The 20,096-nt window shown below is 44.0% G+C and overlaps 1 protein-coding gene and 1 pseudogene across 16 annotated transcripts in view; one reads left to right on the forward strand and one right to left on the reverse strand.

Moving 5' to 3' along the window:
- The window catches only part of CNOT1 (CCR4-NOT transcription complex subunit 1), a 122,885-nt gene that overhangs the window by 80,465 nt on the left and 22,324 nt on the right, over positions 1–20,096 (reverse strand). For 9 of the 16 annotated variants that reach the window (XM_084812383.1, XM_084812377.1, XM_084812371.1 and 6 more), the window contains exons 3-11: positions 17,250–17,357; positions 16,087–16,185; positions 13,833–13,901; positions 13,356–13,410; positions 9,744–9,947; positions 7,909–8,077; positions 7,021–7,128; positions 4,315–4,441; positions 3,141–3,251 (exon numbers count right to left, since the gene is read on the reverse strand). In XM_084812383.1, the coding sequence (XP_084668509.1) occupies positions 3,141–3,251; positions 4,315–4,441; positions 7,021–7,128; positions 7,909–8,077; positions 9,744–9,947; positions 13,356–13,410; positions 13,833–13,901; positions 16,087–16,185; positions 17,250–17,357 (1,050 nt within the window). The remainder of the gene's footprint in view (positions 1–3,140; positions 3,252–4,314; positions 4,442–7,020; positions 7,129–7,908; positions 8,078–9,743; positions 9,948–13,355; positions 13,411–13,832; positions 13,902–16,086; positions 16,186–17,249; positions 17,358–20,096) is intronic. The other 7 variants (XM_084812378.1, XM_084812380.1, XM_084812382.1 and 4 more) reach the window with 1 other exon arrangement.
- LOC146339155 (uncharacterized) lies at positions 18,454–19,976 on the forward strand (annotated as a pseudogene).

The following is a 20,096-nucleotide window of genomic DNA, read 5'->3' on the forward strand; positions in this document are numbered from 1 at the left end:
GTAAGCAAATGGTTGGTGTCTAGCACAATGTGGAGTGCTCAGAACTGGCCTACTGGCCATGACCATCTGGCAGTGTGGTGTACAGACAGAGCTTTCCTTACAGCTGCTACTCCTTTAGATGCCATTCCCTGTGCCATTTCTCTTTCAAGAACATCTCCAGGGTGTTGTGCCAGAATACTGGGGTTAGGGAAGCTGTGTGTGTCTCAGTCAAAATGTTTGCAATCACTGAACTATGCCTTGGGAAAGAACAGAAAGACTTCCTGGGACTTTGTCGAAAAAACCTGTCGTGTCTATGGATCTTAGGCTGTATCTTATTCAGCAAAAACTTCTGTTTCATGTCTACTGGACAGTGCACTGTCTCTTTAATAAGGGATCGACTAATACAGCTATTTGCTGGTAGCACAATGCAGCTAACGCTTCTTTTAAACATATGTTCTGGCAATGTCCAGTAGTTGCTTCTTTTGGGGAAGAGGTTTTTATATGGATAAATTTTGTACTGGAACAGTCTTTAATATTCACTAATGTACATGCTCTTTTAAGGATGCAATCCTATGGGGATAGGCAGCCGCCATGGAGGCAACCGTCTATCCAATGCAGGGCAGAAGAAGCACGGAGGGGATCATCTCCTCCATGCTTCAGCCGCTCTGCATCTGCGGCTAGACAGCTGATTTCGGCTGTCTAGCCACAGGAAGGTGGAGCGGGGGATGTGTCATACCAGCATTTCCACCTTCCCCGCCCCGGAACGCCCCACGGAATGCCGTTTTCAGAGCCACCTGCAAGGCAGCACAGGAGCGGGGGGAAGGTCAGTTCCCAGAAATCAACGTATCCTATGGCCATCTAGCCACTGACTAGCAGCCATAGGATTGCTCCCTAAATTATTTACCTGCTTCATTGAAATTAATGGTCAGCGTAAATGGATTCTCTGTGCCCTCCTGACAGCTCTTACAACAATGAAAGGGTAAAAGCTCACCTCCTATAATGCAATGGACTGAGGATCGTATAATGCTTTCAACATTTGAACAGGTGGCATATAGATGGACACTTATTTGGGTATCTGGTCTGCTTTTGTTGAAGCCTATGTATAATTGCTAATAAGTTGTATTTTCATATATATGCATTTCATATGTATTTGCTGCTATATAGAAATTACATACATTTTCATATACTCACATAAAAAACCCTAAAAAATCTGATTAAAGATTTAGATGAGCTATCCACAGTATAAATCTGAACAAAATGGTTTGTTGGCCAAACTCCTCATCTACACTGGAGCCCAGCAAGAATACATTGCACTTACACCAGGATGATATGCCCAGGTGTAGGTTTAGCTGTTCAAAAGACACATGCTATGTCATCCACTGTTGATCTTTGCCAAAATAGTGACTGGCTAGATGATCCTGTGGGCCAAAGTCTGACAATTTACTTAAATAAAGGGCCCAAACCAGAAACGAGGATCCCGTCACCATTTTACAGACATCCATGCACAAGAAACCCAAGAGTGGACAACTGATACACACTAAGACGAACTGCACAAAAACCTTATTCACCTCATAGCTCCCTCATCATGGCCAGGGGCTTTGAGGGGGAGTCCTGGTTCCAAACCCTCCCTATGAATTAAATTCTTCTTGAGAGGGTGTAGAAAAGTATTCAGCATGAAGAGGTTTCTATTCTTAGTTTTCCAGGCATACAGCTATGGAGTCCCTCTGTGGACTGCCCCACTCAGAGACAGTCTGTCTGTCTGTCTGTCTGTCTCTCTCTCTCTCTCTCTCTCTCACACACACACACACACACACACACTCACAGAGCATAATTAAGGGGCTGTGCTCAAGGTCAGGCCACTTCATTCTCACCCCTCTGATAAGGCCTGGCTTTCACTTCCTCCTCCCTCCCAACTCTCCTGCATGGACGTCTCTCTTCACAAAGCGGCCATGCACTCTGGATACTAAGATTCTGATCGGTCTCTCTTACTTCTTTCATCATTCTTGATCAGAGTGTGGTGCTCAGCCTCAGAACCACTGGCATGCTTGCCCCAATTATGGCATCAAGGCAACAGATAGACTCTGGTATGCCGCCTCTAGTCCAAGTAAGATTAATCATCTTACTCACTGCTATACTAAGTGTTAGCACAATGCTGTCTTGTCAAATTGAAAACACTGAAAAGATGTGCGATGCTCATTGTCTCTATGGGACATTTATTCCTTCTGCTAGTGTCAGCAAATTGTCCCACTACTACTCTGCACGAATCAGAACAAAGCTGGACTACACTGAACTAACTGAAAATGAAGACACAATCAGTCTGTCACAATACAAACGGCATGTAGAATTCTGGTCAGGAAGCAACCTTATTATTTCCTGTTAAGAAAACAATGTTCACAGACTCTTGTTGTTGTTCAGTCGTTAAATCGTGTCCGACTCTTCGTGACCCCATGGACCACAGCATGCCAGGCCTTCCTGTCCTCTGCTCTCTCCCCGAGTGTGCTCAAGTTCATATTCATTGCATCGGTGATGCTGTCTAGCCATCTCATCCTCTGCCGTCCCCTTCTCCTTTTGCCTTCAATCTTTCCCAGCATCAGGGTCTTTTCCAGGGAGGTTTCTCTTCGCATTAGGTGGCCAAAATATTTGAGCTTCAGCTTCCGTATCTGTCCTTCCAATGAGCACTCAGGGTTGATTTCCTTTACGACTGACTGATTTGACCTCCTTGCAGGCCAGGGGACTCGTAAGAGTCTTCTCCAGCACCACAGTTCGAAAGCATCAATTCTTCAGCGCTCAGCCTTCCTTACAGTCCAGCCCTCACAGCCATACATTACTACTCGGAAAACCATAGACTCTTACCAGGTACCTAAAGTCTGAGGTATAGTGATGACAATCTAGAACCAAAGGAATCTTTCCTTGGCTAAAATTGTCCAATTGAGCTTGGCTCTATATTCAAATAGTATGCAGAGATTGCCTGTAGAAAATATTTTGATCAATTTTTGAAAGACTAATCAACATATGTTACAAACAAATGCATCAAAATCCAGCACTGATCGGCATTTCCAACTGCATGAACACACTGTAAAAGATACCTCTTTGTTAAACGTGAAGCAGCCCTTAGTCTCTGACAACACATTTTTCCAAAGTGCTATATATGACCAACATACCAGCTCCTTAAGCACGTCAATCAGAACCTCCACATTCCATGTATGGGTTTGTGTTCCATCATTTTTATCCCTTCCATCACTCCAAATTCCACTTCCAGGAGCAGAGATGGACTGCAAATCAAATATGTAGATACAAATTTACAACATCTTGTGTGATATGAATTGTGTAAATTGATGTATAATCGATCAAGGAATACATTCAACTGAAAAAGTGGAATATGAATTTACCATTTTCGTACATTTACTACTGTAGATCATCTATAGGCTACCCTGAGACCAGCTTACAATGCAAAAAAACAGAGGAAGAGGCTAAAGGATTAAAATCCAATCCCTCCTATACTCAGACCTAACTCTATTGAACATACAGGGTGAAGGGAAAGAGGACACTGTTAAAAAGCGTAACTCAGAAACCTGCCACTGTGGTAGCCACACCATAAGAACACGGGATGTCAGGGAGAATGGGAGATATGAAGAACAGTCTTGGTGGCTTGCTGAATCTCATTCAGTGTGGGCTTAAGTGTAAAAGAAAGGGGGAAGATATGACAAGAGATGAGGTGGGGGGGAGGTGGGAGGGGCAACATAGTCATACTTGGAGTAGATCCATCTGGAATCAATCGGACTATAACTAACTTAAGTACCATTGATTCCAATGGGTCTGCTCTAAGTATGACTAAATCTGCATTCAACTCCAAAACAATAAAAAAACCTTCGCCACAACAGCTGAATGATGGCGCTCTCTGCCACAAGGAAATCACTGTGGCAAAGACTTCAGTAATTTCCAAGGAGTTCTACTGCACACAATTAACATACATTAGTAGCAGCTCCTGTGGCAGTAAGCAACATCAGTGGATCCTTCTGTATCAGAAAGGGGCTGGCACGAAGTCTCAGCACTGACAGTGGAATCCTAGAAGCCAGTTCAACCAACTGCTACCTTGACCACAGAGACTCATACGATTGGGAAGTTATAATGTCAGGTGTCACAGGATTTGAACTGGGAGCCTTAGAGATCAGGTGCCAGTTCCTCAATGACTGCTGTAGACAGACAATCCCCACTTGAAGTAATTTAACACATCAGTCACTCATTTTGCTCAGCGCCACAGTGCAATTAAAAGCAACACCAGAACTCCCTGTGTAAACACTTGAACTTAACTCACTGGCCATTTAGAATACTTACCTGTAAAGGAATGCCATCTGCCAATCCTGAGTGTGTCCGAGCCATCATTCCCAAAACCCTGGCAACCTGGGCAGCTGTGACCTCTCCAACGCCAAACTGTGTGATAATGTTGCGACATTCTTCCACACTAAAAACACAAGTTTATTTTAATGAATTACATTTTAAACCACCCAATAATTGAAGTTCTCTAGGTAGCGTACAAATTTAAAACATAAAATACAAGGTAACAGTAAGTTTAAATCAGCAGGAACACATAATACAACCAAAACAAAAAACACACAACCCCCCCACCCCACCCCACCCAGCCACAGAGATAAAAGTATGAAGAAACAGAAGCACTAGAAACTGCTACTAAAATGCCTGGCAAAATAAGGTCTTCACCTGGCACCAAAAAGACCATAAAGTAGGTGCCAGGCAAGCCTCTTTGGGAAGGGCATTCTACAGAGAGGGCACCACCACTGAAAAGGCTCTCTTGTAATCACCCACCTCACCTCATTTGGCAGGGACACCTAGAGAAGGGACTAAGGATCTGGGTAGATAAACATGGCAAGAGATGCTCATTCAGGTAACCTGGCCCCAAACTATTTAGTTTCTTCTGTACCAGGAAAGGGCTGGCATAGAGTCCAAGCACTGACAGTGGGATCCTAGAACCCAATTCAACAGCTGCTACACTGATAGAGATTCATAAGACTAGGAAGTTATATCAGGTGCCCAACTGGGCCTGAAAACAGACTGGCAGCCAGTACAATTGGCAAAGCACTGGCGTAATGAGATTATATCGGCCAGCCACATGAACAATCTAGCTCCCCAGTTTTGGACTAGCTGAAAATTCTGGACCATTTTCAATGGCAGTCACATGTATAAATTATTTATTTACAATATTTATATACTGCTCTACATTAAAAGATTTTGGACTGGTGAACAGAATAAAAGAATAAAACACCAAGGTAAAAGAATAAAACACCAAGTTAAAACAGTTAAAACATTTCAAAAAGACAAATTCCAATAAGGCTGAATTTAATAACCCACAGCTGGTCACTCAAGGAAGGCCTCTCCAATAATGCATTGCAATAATCCAAATGGGAGAGTACCAGAGGATGAATAACTGTAGCTAGGCTCTCTCTGTCCAGGGAGGGTCAGATATTATCAGCCTGAGCTGATAGAAGGCGCTCTGAGCCACCAAGGCCACCTATGCATCTAGGGACAATCACGAATCCAAGAGCACCCCCAAACTACACACGTGATCCTTTAGGGCAAGGGTCGGCAACTTGGTGCCCTCCAGATGTTTGAGAGTACAACTCCCATCATTCCTGACTTACTGCAACTAGCTTTAGGGTAGGAATTGTCTATAAAGTGGGTTAAAAATACAATGCTGAATCAGTTCACTGTGCATTTGGTCCACTATTGTCTACTCCAGCCTTCCGCAACCTGGTGCCCTCCAGACATTTTAGATTACAACGCTGGGAGTTATACTCAAACATCTGGAGGACACAAGGTTGTCTAACCCTTGTCTAACCTTGACAAGGAAGGGGACTGTTGGCAACTGGCCTACAGTTGTTTCCATCTTCCTGAGTCTAGGTTAAGTTTCTTCAGGAATGGATAATCAACACCTCTTTTAAAGAGGCTAGTACTGCTACCTCTTTTAAAGAGAAATTTACAACCTCCTGGGCTGCTGGAGGACCCACTGACCTCCACAAAGCTTTATGTGTAGTTTTCCTATCAAATAGGCCCATTTTAGGTAGTATTACCAGGACTCATGTCTAGAATTTATAATAACCATGCACTAGGAGTACTCACTAGATACTCAGTACTTCTCATTCAAAATAGGAGTTGCATTTAGCAGTAGTACTGAGCCATGTTTTTCCGCACAAAAGTTAGCATGACATTACATGATCAATGGTAAATTACAAGACAAACAGATGGTTCAGACTAGGAGGTAACTGTTCTACCAATGCTGCTCAAGTATTAAAAAACAGCCCTAAGAGATTTCAATACTTTAAGCAATGTTTCAACATAGCTGGTAACAATGAGCGTATTACAACATCACTATATACTGCAATGAAAATCATCTTAGTCAAGATCAAATTAAGCGATCACACCTGCACACATACTAGAAATTTGGGTGCCTCCATCTGTCACAGAGCACTTTTCTTCAGCTTCATAGAAAACCGTAAGCTATTATTTCAAGGGATTGGGGGGCGGGGAGTCAACTACAATTCTGTGACTTGGTCAGGCATGGGACAATTTGTACATAACTTGGAGATGAAGGTCATTCAGGGAGCCCAGTTTGTGTAGCTCATTACTAGACAACCTGGTACGCAGGAACACAACGCAGCGCAAACCTCTTCTAGATCCTGCCATGGCCCAAGACTTAGGCCTCCCACTATTAGAGGGGTCCAAAGACAGAGATGATGGGAAGACTCTGTTCAGGAACCATCACAGAAGAGAGCATTCAAAGCAATCACCCCCCCGCCCCCAGGAGACTCCCAGAAGTAGGCAGCTCCATGCAACAGTGATGTCTCCTTGATCCCCCCCCTCCCCTTGCAATTCTGGGGATTCATTCCCAGAACCACCTGCCGCTTAGGAACCTCCCTCCTCTATCACAACACATCCCAAGAGAGTAGGAGCAAACATCATCAGAATAGGGTATGGCCCTTTTAAGCCCAGACAGTTTTCTTCTGACAAGGCAGAGCTTGAGACACCCACCAGGGCACAGGAATACTTATGTCCTCCACCTGACAAACGGCAGTGGGTACCATAGGGTGATGGGTACCTGGAGGAAAGGGGGGAACCAGACGGCTTCTCACCTTGGATCTGAAGGACAAAGCTCAGAAGATAGATTGGATGACATTACTATGCAAGGTAGCCTCAGAATGATAAATACACATTGATGCTTCAGAGATTATGTATATGGCTCAAAGCCCCAGAAGCAGCACTGACTGCTGAATATTTCTCACCAAAAGAGACGTACACATTCCAAAGTTATGCTATGAGGCAATGTGGCTCCTGAATGTAGACACATCTTTTCAACAGAACACAAGGATTTGTTCTTAAATAACAAAGGCTGCAATCCTACATGGGAGGAAGCCCCACTGGACCCAATGGGACTTCTCAGTAGACATGATAGCAGGGGTGCACAACCTGGGTGCATATATACACTCATGGCCTCACACTCTCCCCATAACCTCCATACACACACTCCTCCTGTCCCCCTCCCCCCCAACATTGCTATCTCAGGAGAGACTGAAGATAAGGGAACGGTTTCCCACATTAGCGCCAACAAGGGAAATCCCAGCACTAATAAAGATAACTCTAAGTGGACTCTTAATTTCACAAAGATCACTAGAAATATTTTAGATGACTGTCAAGTGACAAACCAACAGGCCACAGGTTGCGCACCCCGATGCATGGGGTTGCACTGTTAAGCTACTTAACAAAAAGGAATCCTATTTTTGACCACCTCTATAGTAGGACTCCAAATGTTTAAGTAACTTTTTTCCCTGTTCTCTCAAGGAACAATGTGTAACAATCCCTGAAAATACCACTTCATGGTTCTTATCTTAAGTCCAAGTCTCAGTGGAATTACCTACATACCTTGTACAAAAGCCATAGCCAACTTCCTGCATGAAGTCTGCAAGAGAACTCTCCATCATTGTTTTTGCTATCCCTCCAGAATCAGGCAGGATCCTGTCCATTAGAATGTCCCGTTTTTCAGGGTATAGGAGTGGTGCAAGCACCACGGGGCAACGTTCCTGGGGAAAATCTAAGAGCCCAGAGCACTTTAAAATTTCACAATGATCAAATACATAAAGCAACACAAGAACCTCAATATCATATGGGTTTTATACTCAAAGTCATGCCATAAAGCAACAGGCCTGTGACTGGAAAGGAGTTAATGCTTACGGTCTTGGGGTTCAGAGTTATGGAGGCAAAGGCCTTTGCACTAAAAATAATCCCGTTAAGAGGGAAGAACTGCTGGTTGGGATGACCACTGACCTGGGTAGAGGTTTGCAACCAGTTTTCTGGGGCTGCATTCCCCTTTGAAGGATCAAGTACCCAGCTTGGGGGTACTCTTGGAGCCAATCTTATCTATAAATAAGAGGATGCCCTCAGTGGCTAGGAGTGCCTTTTTCTGGCATAGACAGGCTTCACAATTTTGAGCCTATCTGGAGAAAGGGGATCCAGATTATCCAGAGGAGGATAATGTAAGCCGCCTTGAGTTCCTTGCGAGAGGGAGAAAGGCGGGGTATAAATGCAATAAATAAATAAATAAATAAAATCTGGCTTCAGTTACAGACATGCTGGTTACATGCAGACTAGGCTGTGGTAGTGCTCTCTACATAGCCTCCTATATATATGATTTGATCTTATGCCTTTTTTTGTATGTTATTTGTTCAATTGTTTAACATTATTGTAAGCCACCTTGAGAGGGCTTGCCCTAGCAGCTGGGATGGAAATAAATAATTATAAATATTATTAGCAACACTCTCTTACAAATGTACACATGGCTTTAATTATTGCAGATTTCATTCAAGTGCCAAACACTGCCACAGGCGAATGGGGTAAATTTCAGGAAAACAGCATGTCATACATCACTATGTTTCAGAGCTTGCTCAGTAGCGTGGGTGCTGCAGCAACATCCCAGGCACAAGGACCCTGGGAATGCAGGTCCCCTGGATCCTGCTGACCTGCCACTGCAGCTCCTGCCTGTTAAGTTTAGATGGAAAAGGGAAGGGAAAGGCTGTGACAGCAGAGATGGATAGATGGCAACAGCCAAACCCAAACCCGAACTTTAAGGGGGGAAGAATACATCAATTTATATTCAAGCCCAACCCCCACTCCAAAATTCAGTGCCACCGCTAATAATGTGCTTGTCTTGAGAGGACTCAGCTTGTGTGCTGCCAATCATTAATATATACATATACAAATACATATACCCCCCCCCTCAAAAACAGATAATGTAGACAACCCTATCAGGATCTGTGTTGGATGCACAAATGACCCCAGTAAAAACATGTTGTTGTTCAGTCGTGTCCGACTCTTCGTGACCCCATGGACCATAGCACGCCAGGCCTTCCTGTCCTGCACTCTCTCCCGGAGCGTGCTCAAGTTCATATTCATTACATCGGTGATGCTATCTAGCCATCTCATCCTCTGCCGTCCCCTTCTCCTTTTGCCTTCAGTCTTTCCCAGCATCAGGGTCTTTTCCAGAGTGTTTTCTCTTCGCATTAGGTGGCCAAAATATTGACTGTACATATATTGTGCAAAATAGGTAACTTCCCTAAACAGGATTTGCTTTTCAAATTTTACAGCTACAATACTTGATTTCATTTCTTGTTTCTGAATTACCATCTAAAGGTTTACTCTATATCAAAAATCCTTCCTTTTGGGATTAAGTTTCAAACAGAGCTATCAAATGCACAACTTACCTCTACGTAATGTTTTGAGAAAAGCGTCAATTTGTTCCTGTCCAACCCCAAACGCTCCCTTCTGTCCAAATAGAAGATGGGAGAGGAGGAGATGCAAGACCTCTATTGCAATATCTTGGAAGCCACCTTCTTGATTTCCACTGACGTCTGCGTCGATATATGAACGCAGAAGATCAGGAAGTTTTTGTTTAATAAACTGAGCAGCTTTAAGAAAGAGAGGCAACAGTTAACTGAATTGTTTTTAGCAAAAGCACAAGCGTGTTATTTTGATTTATAAACAGCACATGCCCACTGCTATGATTATCATATAATACCTTTAACATAACATCAGTTGCATACCAGAACAGCCTGTCAGATTTCACTCAGCACCACCCTGCCTTGGAATGCAGCCTCACCTGAAGTCTCCTTGCACTGTTTGGCTCCAGCTTCCAAGAAGCCTCTCTACAAGGAAGCAGGACGACACTGTTGGCAGGCTGGTCAACAGCTCCCACTTAGGGCTCTTTGGTTGTGCCTAAAACCTACTTCCTCTGCCATGACTCCATTCAAATCCTTCTGGGTGAGCTTGCTTGTTCACTCTGATCCTGCTAAAGCCTCTGGTACACCCTCAGGGCAAGATATAATTTAATACTTTCAAATCTATACTGACTTGGGACCAAGAGAATAACTGGGTTTAAACCAATGTTAGTCCTACTTTGAGTACACCCATTGAAATGAATAGATTAAGTTAGTCATGACTAACTTAGGTCCTATTCATTTTAACAAATCTACTCACATTGGATTTAGGCCATAGTTCGAAGTAAACCAAGTATGTTGCCAGCTGTTCAATCATTTAAACAGGTCAATGACCTACATACCAACTATTTTGTGAGCCCATGATGACTGGAATTAATACAAAGTGCCCACTGGAACCATAAGAACATCAGGATTTAAAGAGATTTAACCCTCATGTTTGTTACTTGTTGCATTTCATGGGGATGTGTATTACATTTCTATCAAGAGCTCAGAGCAACTCACATATAGTTTCCACTTTGTCTCCCATCTCTGCAGGACTTGGGGAGAGATACAGCTCATCTACTCAGATCATACTCTAAGGACGCAATCCTGTACATGTTTAGACAAAAGAAGTCCTACAACTGGCTGGTGCATGCTGGGAGTTGGACTCAGGAAGCAGCCCACCTACTAGAACCCAGCTAAGATTTGGCATGTGTTTACTGTATCACAGAATCACAGAATAGTAGGGTTGGAAGGGGCCTAGCTCACCGCCTCCCAAGGTAATTGGTTCCATTGTCGTATTGCTCTGACAGTCAGGAGGTTTTTCCTGATGTTCAGCCGGAATCTGGCTTCCTGTCACTTGAGTCCATTATTCAGTTTCCTGCACTCTGGGATGATCAAGAAGAGATCCTGGCCTTCCTCTCTGTGACAACCTTTCAAGTACTTGAAGAGCGCTATCATATCTTCCCTCAGTCTTCTCTTCTCAAGGCTAAACATGACCAGTTCTTTCAGTCTCTCCTCATAGGGCTTTGTTTCCAGTCCCCTGATCATCTTTGTTGCCCTCCTCTGAACCCTCTCCACCTTGTCTGCATCCTTCTTAAAATGTGGTGCCCAGAACTGGACACAGTACTCCAGATGAGGCCTAACCAGTGCTGAGTAGAGGGGAACTAATACTTCCCAGGATTTGGAAGCTATCCTTCTATTAATGCAGCCCAAAAGAGCATTGGCCTTTTTTGCAGCCACATCACATTGCTGCCTCATATTCAGCTTGTGATCGACAACAATTCCAAGATCCTTCTCGCTTGTTGTGTTGTTGAGCCACGTATCCATCTTGTAATTGTGCATTTGGGTTCTTTTCCCTAGGTGCAGAACTTGGCATTTATCCCTATTAAATGCCATTCTGTTGTTTTCTGCCCAGCGCTCCAGTCTATCCAGATCACTTTGAATTTTGTTTCTGTCTTCCAGGGTATTAGCTATCCCTCCCAATTCTGTGTCATCTGCAAATGTGATCAGCATTCCCTGCACCTCCTCCTCCAAGTCATTCATTAAAATGTTGAAGAGCACTGGGCCCAGGACTGAGCCCTGCAGTATCCCAGTCGTTACCTCTCCCCAGTTGGAGAAGGTCCCATTGATAAGCACTCTTTGAGTCCGATTCTGTAGCCAACTGTGGATCCACCGGATCGTTGTTTCATCTAGCCCACTTTGAGCTAGTTTGCTCATCAGGATATCATGGGGCACTTTGTCGAAAGCTTTGCTGAAGTCAAGGTATCTTATGTACACAGCATTCCCACAGTCCAGAAGGGAGGTGACCTGATCAAAAAATGAGATCAGATTCGTCTGGCAGGACAAATCCATGTTGGCTTCGAGTCATCACTGCATTGTTTTCAAGGTGCTTCCAGATGGATGGCTTTATCATCTGCTCCAGAATTTTCCCAGGGATTGATGTCAGACTGACTGGTTTGTAGTTCCCAGGTTCCTCCTTTTGACCCTTTTTGAAGACAGGGACAACATTAGCCCTCCAGTCATCTGGCACTTCCGTCCTCCATGATTGCTTAAAGATAACAGACAGTGACTCTGAGAGTTCTTCTGCCAGTTCCGTTATTACTCTAGGATGCAGTTCATCTGGCCCTGGAGATTTGAACTCATTCGAAGTAAGGAGGTGTTCCTTGACCATATGCCTATCGATCTCAAGCTGCAATCCTGCCCCTTCAGCCTGTACTTTGCCTTTGCCAGGGAGCTCCTAGACCCTCTTTTGGGAGAAGACTGAGCCAAAGTAGGAATTGAGCACCTCTGCCTTTTCTTTGTCATCTGTTATCATTTTGCCATCCTTATTTAATAGGTGAACAACCATTTCTTTCCTCTGTCTTTTACTATGCACTTAGCTGAAGAAAGCCTTTTTGTTGCTTTTAGCACCCCTCGCAAACCTCAGCTCATTCTCAGCTTTAGCCTTCCTGACGCCATCCCTGCAATTCTGCGCTACCTGCCTGTACTGTACTCTTCCTTTGTTACTTGGCCTTCTTTCCACTTCCTATATGTGTCCTTTTTTGTTTTCAGGTCATCTCTAAGCTTTTTGTGAAGCCACATTGGCTCCTTCTGTTGTCTTCCACCTTTTCTTCTGGTTGGAATTGTTTGTAATTGTGCCTTGAGAATTTCCTTTTTTAAAAGCTCCCACCCATCTTGGACTCCTTTTCTCGTTAGAGTCACTTGCCTTGGGACCTTACTGATCATTGTACTGTGTTTATTAAAATCAGCTTTCCTAAAATCCAAGGTACGTGTTTTGACTACACTTGGCTTTTGCTGCCTTTAGAACCAAGAACTCAAGTATAACATGGTCGTTTTCCCCCAGAGTTCCTGTAACTGCTACTTGATCCACTACGTCATCTCTGTTGGTTAGGATCAAGTCAAGGATAGCCAGTCCTCTAGTTCCTTCCTCTACTTTCTGTAGGAGGAAGTTATCTGACACACAAGTCAGGAATTTCTGGGAGGGGCCATGTTTTGCAGAATTTGTCTCCCAAGAAATATCAGGAAAATTGAAGTCCCCCATTACGACTACATCATGCTTCCTTGAAACATTGGCTATTTGCGTTTCAAAAGTTTCATCCTCGTATAAACTGCTCTTACCAAATCCTCGTAGATCTGGGTTGAAAGAGTTCAGCAGAGCAAGGCCAAAGATAACCTACGAACAAATAGTGGAAAGTTAGGAGAGCAGACGTGCTTTCAGTCACTTGATATATAGGCCAGGAGCTGACAACTACATTGCCAGAGGGAAACTTCATACCTGAACATTGCTACCCTTTCTACAACTTTCTTCACCCTACCCACAATTAAGCAACCACCAAGTCTGCCAATGAGGTGGACCAGAATTTGGAGGGTGCTGTTCCTGGCATGGCTGCTACTTTGAAGTAAGACGGTAGCAAGTGCTGGAAGCTGGACAGGAAGTGGAGAGGGAAAATCAAAGCACAGTGACTGCTGCCACACCTTATTTAACAAGGTGTGAGCATGGTCAGGATCACTGACAGTCAGCCTTCCTCAGATTCTGCCAAGCTCCCAGTCCTCTCAAAGGTGCTTAGTTATTTAAAACAGAATGAACTAACCCACCTCTTGAACTTTGCTTAATTTGATAACTTTGCTCAGTTGAGTAAATAGATGGGGTGACGGCTTAAGACTCTGAAAGAAAAAAACAGTATCTATGAAAAAGTTACATTCACAATTTTAACAGAATACAACATAAACACAGAACAGGATAACGCACCAAGAAAAAAAACTGTCCTCTACAGGATAATCAAAACCAAAGTCCACTAAACAGCGGTACTTCTTTTATTATTAATTTTATTTAACCTACTTGTACACCACTTGATATCCTAAGACCTCTAAGTGGTTTACATAAAAAAAATACTTCCCAGCTTCGTTCAAGCTAACTGCGTATGTTCTCAAACTACCAGTATTTTCCCATGCCAGTATACAAGTTCTCAGTTCTTGGCATCACAAACACCCTGTTTTCAGAAAGCCTAATTCAACATTATGTGGCAATAACGCAGAATACTTTCATGAAATATATGCCTATACCCTTCCTAGGACTGTACAACCTGCATTGTAGGACTACTACCTCAATAACAGACTCCTGCTGGGCAACATTTACTCAGTCCTTTAAAAAAAATAGTATGCATTTCATCACCTGTTGGAACAAAGGGGCACACTTGGTAAGGAAACCTTGGGGTTACTGAGCGCTGGTATTAACTTTTAAAGCCCTAAATGGCTTGAGGCCAGGTTACCTGAAAGATTGTCTCCTTCCATATATACCTGCCTGGACCCGAAGATCATCTTTGGAGGCCTCCTCCAGGTGCCCTCGCCAAATGAGGGGAGGAGGGTGGCTACCCTGCGATCTTTTCAGAACCAGATGAAGACTTTTAAAAAAAAAATTTCCCAGGCTTTTTAGTCCTTCAGTTTTTTTTTAATGTGCTATTGTTTTTAGATTTTTATACTGCTGCTGGCTTTTGCTTTGGTTTTATTCTGTTTTAAGCTTTTACATGTTCTATATTATGTTTTATCATGTTGTATTTTATTATTTTAATTTTTGTGAGTCTTGCCTATTGGGCAGTATACAAATGTAATAAAGTAAAGAAGTGTATGGAATCATAACGGCAAGCAAGGTGGGCCTTATCTGGCTCTCCATTCTCCTAATGTCTCAGGTCATGTTTGGGAGTTCAAACACGGAGGGAGCAATCCAACCGGGATAGGCGGCTGCCCCTGAACTCGGAGATGACCACCTATCCATGCAGGACAAGAGAAGCGCAGAATGGATTGCCCCCTCTGTGCTTCAGCTGCCCTGCATTTGTGGTTAGACAGCCGATTTCAGCTGTGTAGCTGCAAGAAGGTGGAGTGGGGGAAGCGGCTGCCGGACAACACAGTGGATGTGTCGTACCAGCATTTCCACCTTCCCCGCCCCGGAATGCCCCTAGGAATGCCCCGTTTTCGCCACTCCGCGCTCCTCTTCCGAGCGCAGGGCTGTTCTGAGCTGCCCGAGAGGCAGCATGGGGGGGGGGGGGGGTCAGTTCCCAAAAACCGATGTATCCTATTGGCCATCTAGCCACTGACTAGAGGCCATAGGACTGCTCCCGAAATTGTCACTGTTCAATGCAAGTGGTAAAACAAATCTGTCATTCACAATCTTGATCTGGATGACCCACTGACCTGACATGTTAATAGGTCCCTGCCAGTACTTACCCAGGTGATTCCAACAGGACTATCAGTACAGAAGCACTTAAGGCTGGGAAGTAGGTGGTGAGGAGTAGAGACGTCAAAGACATATTATTAACCAACACGAGGGTGGTTAATAAACTATGGCAGCAGGTTAACCATCCTCGTGCATGCCAGTTATGTGCCAATTGGTTTCCTTAAATTACCCTTGCTGGGTGCAGGAGGTCTTGACATCCAAAACCAGCGAAGGTGGGTGGCTGGGGTGGTTAACAAAACACCGAGAACCCCGCAGTCTGTTGTAGGGTTGCTGGGTGGTCTGTTAACCACCCCACCCACTCACCCTCACCAAATTCGGACACCATGACAACCCACGCCTGACGAGGGTACTTAGGGAAATCAGCCAGCATGTGACCAGCGTGCATGGGGATGGTTAACAAGCCACCATGGCTTATTAATCACCCTCATGTCATGCAAATCAACTCGAAGTCAGTAAAGCCAGCTTATCTTACAGAAGATGCAATGCCCAACTCCTGATGCATGCAGAACATGTTGAGGGCCAGGACACACTGGAAATTTCTATTCATTTTACCCTCCCTCTCCTACACTCAGTTAGAGCTCCTGTATGACAGCAGTTCTTTTCAAAGTGCATACAAACCTTCTGATAGTGCAATGGATTTTCAATAGCATAGGACAGCGTCGAAATAAAGTTTGGCTTTGTAATCAATGACGCACACTCCTGGATCAGAAACTGAGTCTGAAAAGAAAGGAGACTGTTGTATCATCTTTGAAGCATACAATATAACTACAAGACACTCAGCTCAGTGTTTTGTTGGTGGAAACATTACATCTACATCATCACACTGTGTCGAACTATCTTCTTAATGTGGGATACCTGACAAAGATTTGCATATCGTAGTAGTGGCTGGACGGCTGACGAAACTAGTTTGGTTAGTTTTATGCGAAGATGAACTCAATACACGAATCTTAATCACTACTGGAAATGCCTAGCAACAAATACACTGACTGCTATGGATACAGTATTCAAACAACAGAATGGAAGCTAAGATAAATTACGAAATGTTTTAAAGGGAAAAAAGAGAAGCAAGCCAAATAATTAGTGTGCTTTAAAAGCAAAAGTAGTAGGGGATTCAGTTACTGAACTATGCAAGTGTTAATATGGAAGGTGAGGAAAACAAAGTTCCAGTGCAAGAGGCTTTAGAAACAGCACTATTCAGAAGAACCTGGGAAACAAGCTCAAAGTTAACACAACTTTCCACTGCTAATTTAGAAAGCTTTAACAGTTGCTGCAATTCATAAGCATAATAATACCAGCATTTTATTTTATTTTCAACATTTATAGGCCACCCTATTACAAAACATTCTCAGCAAGGCACGTTGCTTTGTGGACTAAGCCAACTGGAAATAATGCTGCTGCCTACACAAGGAAGCTTTGCTTGGGATTCCCTCATTTACAGAAACCCAGACCAGGACAATTAAATCACAGGGCTTCTCTGTGGGAGCTCCTCTATGAAATTTTCCAGGGAAGGTGTGCTGAGCCAACTCCCTTCCCAATTTCTACAGAGTTTTGAAAAGTTTCGTTTCAAAACTTTTTAAGCCTAGTGTTCTGCTGTAGATCTGATGGCAGTTTTCAATTTGTGTATGTGGGATTGCTTAATTATTGTTTTAGAATTGCATTTACTGTATGAATTTTCACAGTTAGTTTTGTAAACTGCTATAAGAGTCCCAGCATTGTAGAGTTAAAAAAATCTAAAAAAAATCAATGAAGTAACCAACTAGGAATTCATGAGCAAAATTTACCTGGTGGAAATCTTTGCCGCTGCTTTTACCATCGCCACTGAAATCCACATGCGAGAATAGACAGCGTAGTAAATGCCTGTCTGCCTCGGGGCCGTGCCGATTCACAATCTAGGTGCAAGAGGGGAAAAAACAAGAAAAATAGAACACCTAACTTTAATGGAGTCACACACCAGTGCATTTGTAACTGCAGGAAGTATATACAATACAGCAGTCCATAGTTCAGATGAAGAATAAACTAAGACATTAATTTCCAAGAGGCATAATTTGGTCAATCCACTCAATATATTGACCTTGTTCACATGTAATGGCAGCCCATGGCTTAATTAACCCATGGGTTGTCTTATCATGGGTTGTCATTACGTCCTGAGTCTGGGACTATAGGTTAACTATTGGTTGTTATCCACGAACAACCCACAGCTTCTTGTTGGGTTATGAACTCTGGATTGTTCAAATCATGGGCTGTCATTACATTCGAATCCAGAATTGTGGGTGTGTGAGTTGTTTCATCAGGCAACAGGCAAGAGTAATAAAAATCCGACCATCTAAATGCTGCCATGCAATATAGATAGCACTTGCATACAGGGACACTGCAGTCTGCCTAGCAATAGCAGCAAAGGCATTCGTTGTGCCTCTCTTCCCTCCTGCAGTTCACAGCTTCCCATGAAAGTGTCAGCGCACTTTTTCCAAGTTTTCTTTGCATTTCAATGAGATCATTGCCGTTATCACCACTGAACGTCCTCGATAAACTGTGGCTATGCTATCTCAGCTTAGCTGCATCCGCACCTCAGAATGTCCTACAACAACAAATTGGCAGTTTTCAATAGAGAATTGTCCCCTCAATCCAAAATTCCAGTAAGGAGGACAACTCTGCCTCACTTTTCTCCATTGGTGATACATTTCATAAGTCTCTCGGGTACCACCAACACATTCTCAGGCAAGCAGGGCCCAAGAAAGCCAGAGATTACGTGCTTGGTTCTGGACTGATGCTGAATTGGACCAGTCCACACACCGGTGTGGACACTGGTCCACACAGGCCCTGCAGAGTACCTATAGACATAAGAGATTCACATGGTTTTCTGAGCAAATGTCAGCATGAGGCTTTGTCCCCTGCACCCCTACACACAGTGTAGGGAAAAGATGCAGACTGAAGAAGTTCAAAGAGATTACTACCCACAACAAGCACTTGAGTGTTAAGCTGCGAACCATGCCATTCTATGACAAGTTGGCAAGAGTTCTGCTGGAAAGGAGGGATTTCTCACCTGGCAGCAGCATCCCTGGGTCACAGCATTCCGGAGGTAGGCATCACCCATCGAAGGTCAGCCTTTCCCCAGCCAGGGAGTCAAGTTAGCCTTCTCCACCTCAGAACTACCCCCAGCCTTTCCCTCACAACTTCCCCCTCCAATAGTTAGCTCTCCATTGCTCCACTTCCAGCCTTCCTATAGTGCTAGCTTGCTCCTCCTCAAGCCATCCTGCAGTCTTTGCTGTAAATATGCCAGGGCTCTCAGTAACCATACCTCACTGCTCAGATTTCAAAGTCTAAAAACAAGAATGGCTGACAACGGTGCACTCACGGCCATAATCTATGCAATTCTATAGTGCAAAATTGGGGATCGTGACTCTGTGCAGGAGCATTACTGATGGTGTATGTTTCTGGAAAGCAGCTGTGGAAGCAGTCAAGCATCACCTGAACACCACTGGCGGTGCAGGGGGTTCATTATAGCACTTTGCAAGGGAGCAGTTCAATGGCCACAGGTGCCACCTTAAAAGAATGCATCTGAGAACACTCTCTGCTGTGGAAAGGGCAGAGCAGCTGTGGCAAGATCCACCATGGTGGAGCAATTGATCTAACATATGCTGCTTGTACCTGCCACAGACAGAAGCAGTGTGGCTGTTGACGCTAGAGCTAGACAAAATCAGGCCCATAATTGAAAGCCAAGATACAGAAATGTGTTTTGCCATTTCGGTTTTTAAAAAAGGCTTTCTCTGACACTTCACAAACTTGCTTTCAACCTTGGCTGCCTCCCACTCAGCACCACCTTTGGTCTTGGCAAATCTACAGCCTGTGAAACGGTGCGAGCGCGTAATGAACTCTTCCTGGCTGACGTGATGAAGTTGGGAGATGAGAAAAGGTGCTGCGAGTCTTCAGGAAGCTGGGATTTCCTCGGGGGGAGGGGGGTCTGGATTCTTCCCATATAAGAATCTTTGCTCCAAAAGGTGCATACTATAACCACAAGTGTTTCTACAGCATGGTTTTGCAAACAAAGGGAATGTTCATGGACATTTATGCTGGTGTGTCTGGCAGAAGTCATGACAAAGCTATCTTTTGGAATTCACCAGTGGCAGACTGGGTGGCCACAGGCGCTTTCTTCAATGGCCCCCCTGTTCTGGTGAACAGTATACCAGTACATCCCTTGATCCTCAGAGACCAGGCTTTTGCCCTTCAGCCATGACTCAAGGCACCTTATCAAGAACCACGAACAGACAAAGAGAAAAACGTCAACTGCTACCACAGCAAGGCGATACTACCAATAGAGAGAGCATTTAGCTGGCTCAAGTCTCGGTGGCAGTTGCTTTACACCTGTCTGGATGTTGATGAATATATTGTTGTGGATGTTATGTTGTGTCATCTGCAAGTCAAGGGGAGACATACTACTGGAGGGAAAACCCCAGTTTCCGAGACCAGGTGCTGAGCAGGATATCATCCCCATCAGTAGGCAGCAGTGCTGAACCCCCACACAGAAACAGCATCAGTGTGAAGCCAGAGCAATCTGCGCAGCGATAGCTGACTTTCTTTGGGAACATTAGCCACATGTTGCCTGTGACTAAGAAATTCTTGTTTCTGTGCAA

Source organism: Heloderma suspectum, chromosome 8 (genome assembly GCF_057233095.1).
Source record: "Heloderma suspectum isolate Gila_16-S chromosome 8, 16-S_ref, whole genome shotgun sequence".
NCBI classification, from domain to species: domain Eukaryota; kingdom Metazoa; phylum Chordata; class Lepidosauria; order Squamata; family Helodermatidae; genus Heloderma; species Heloderma suspectum.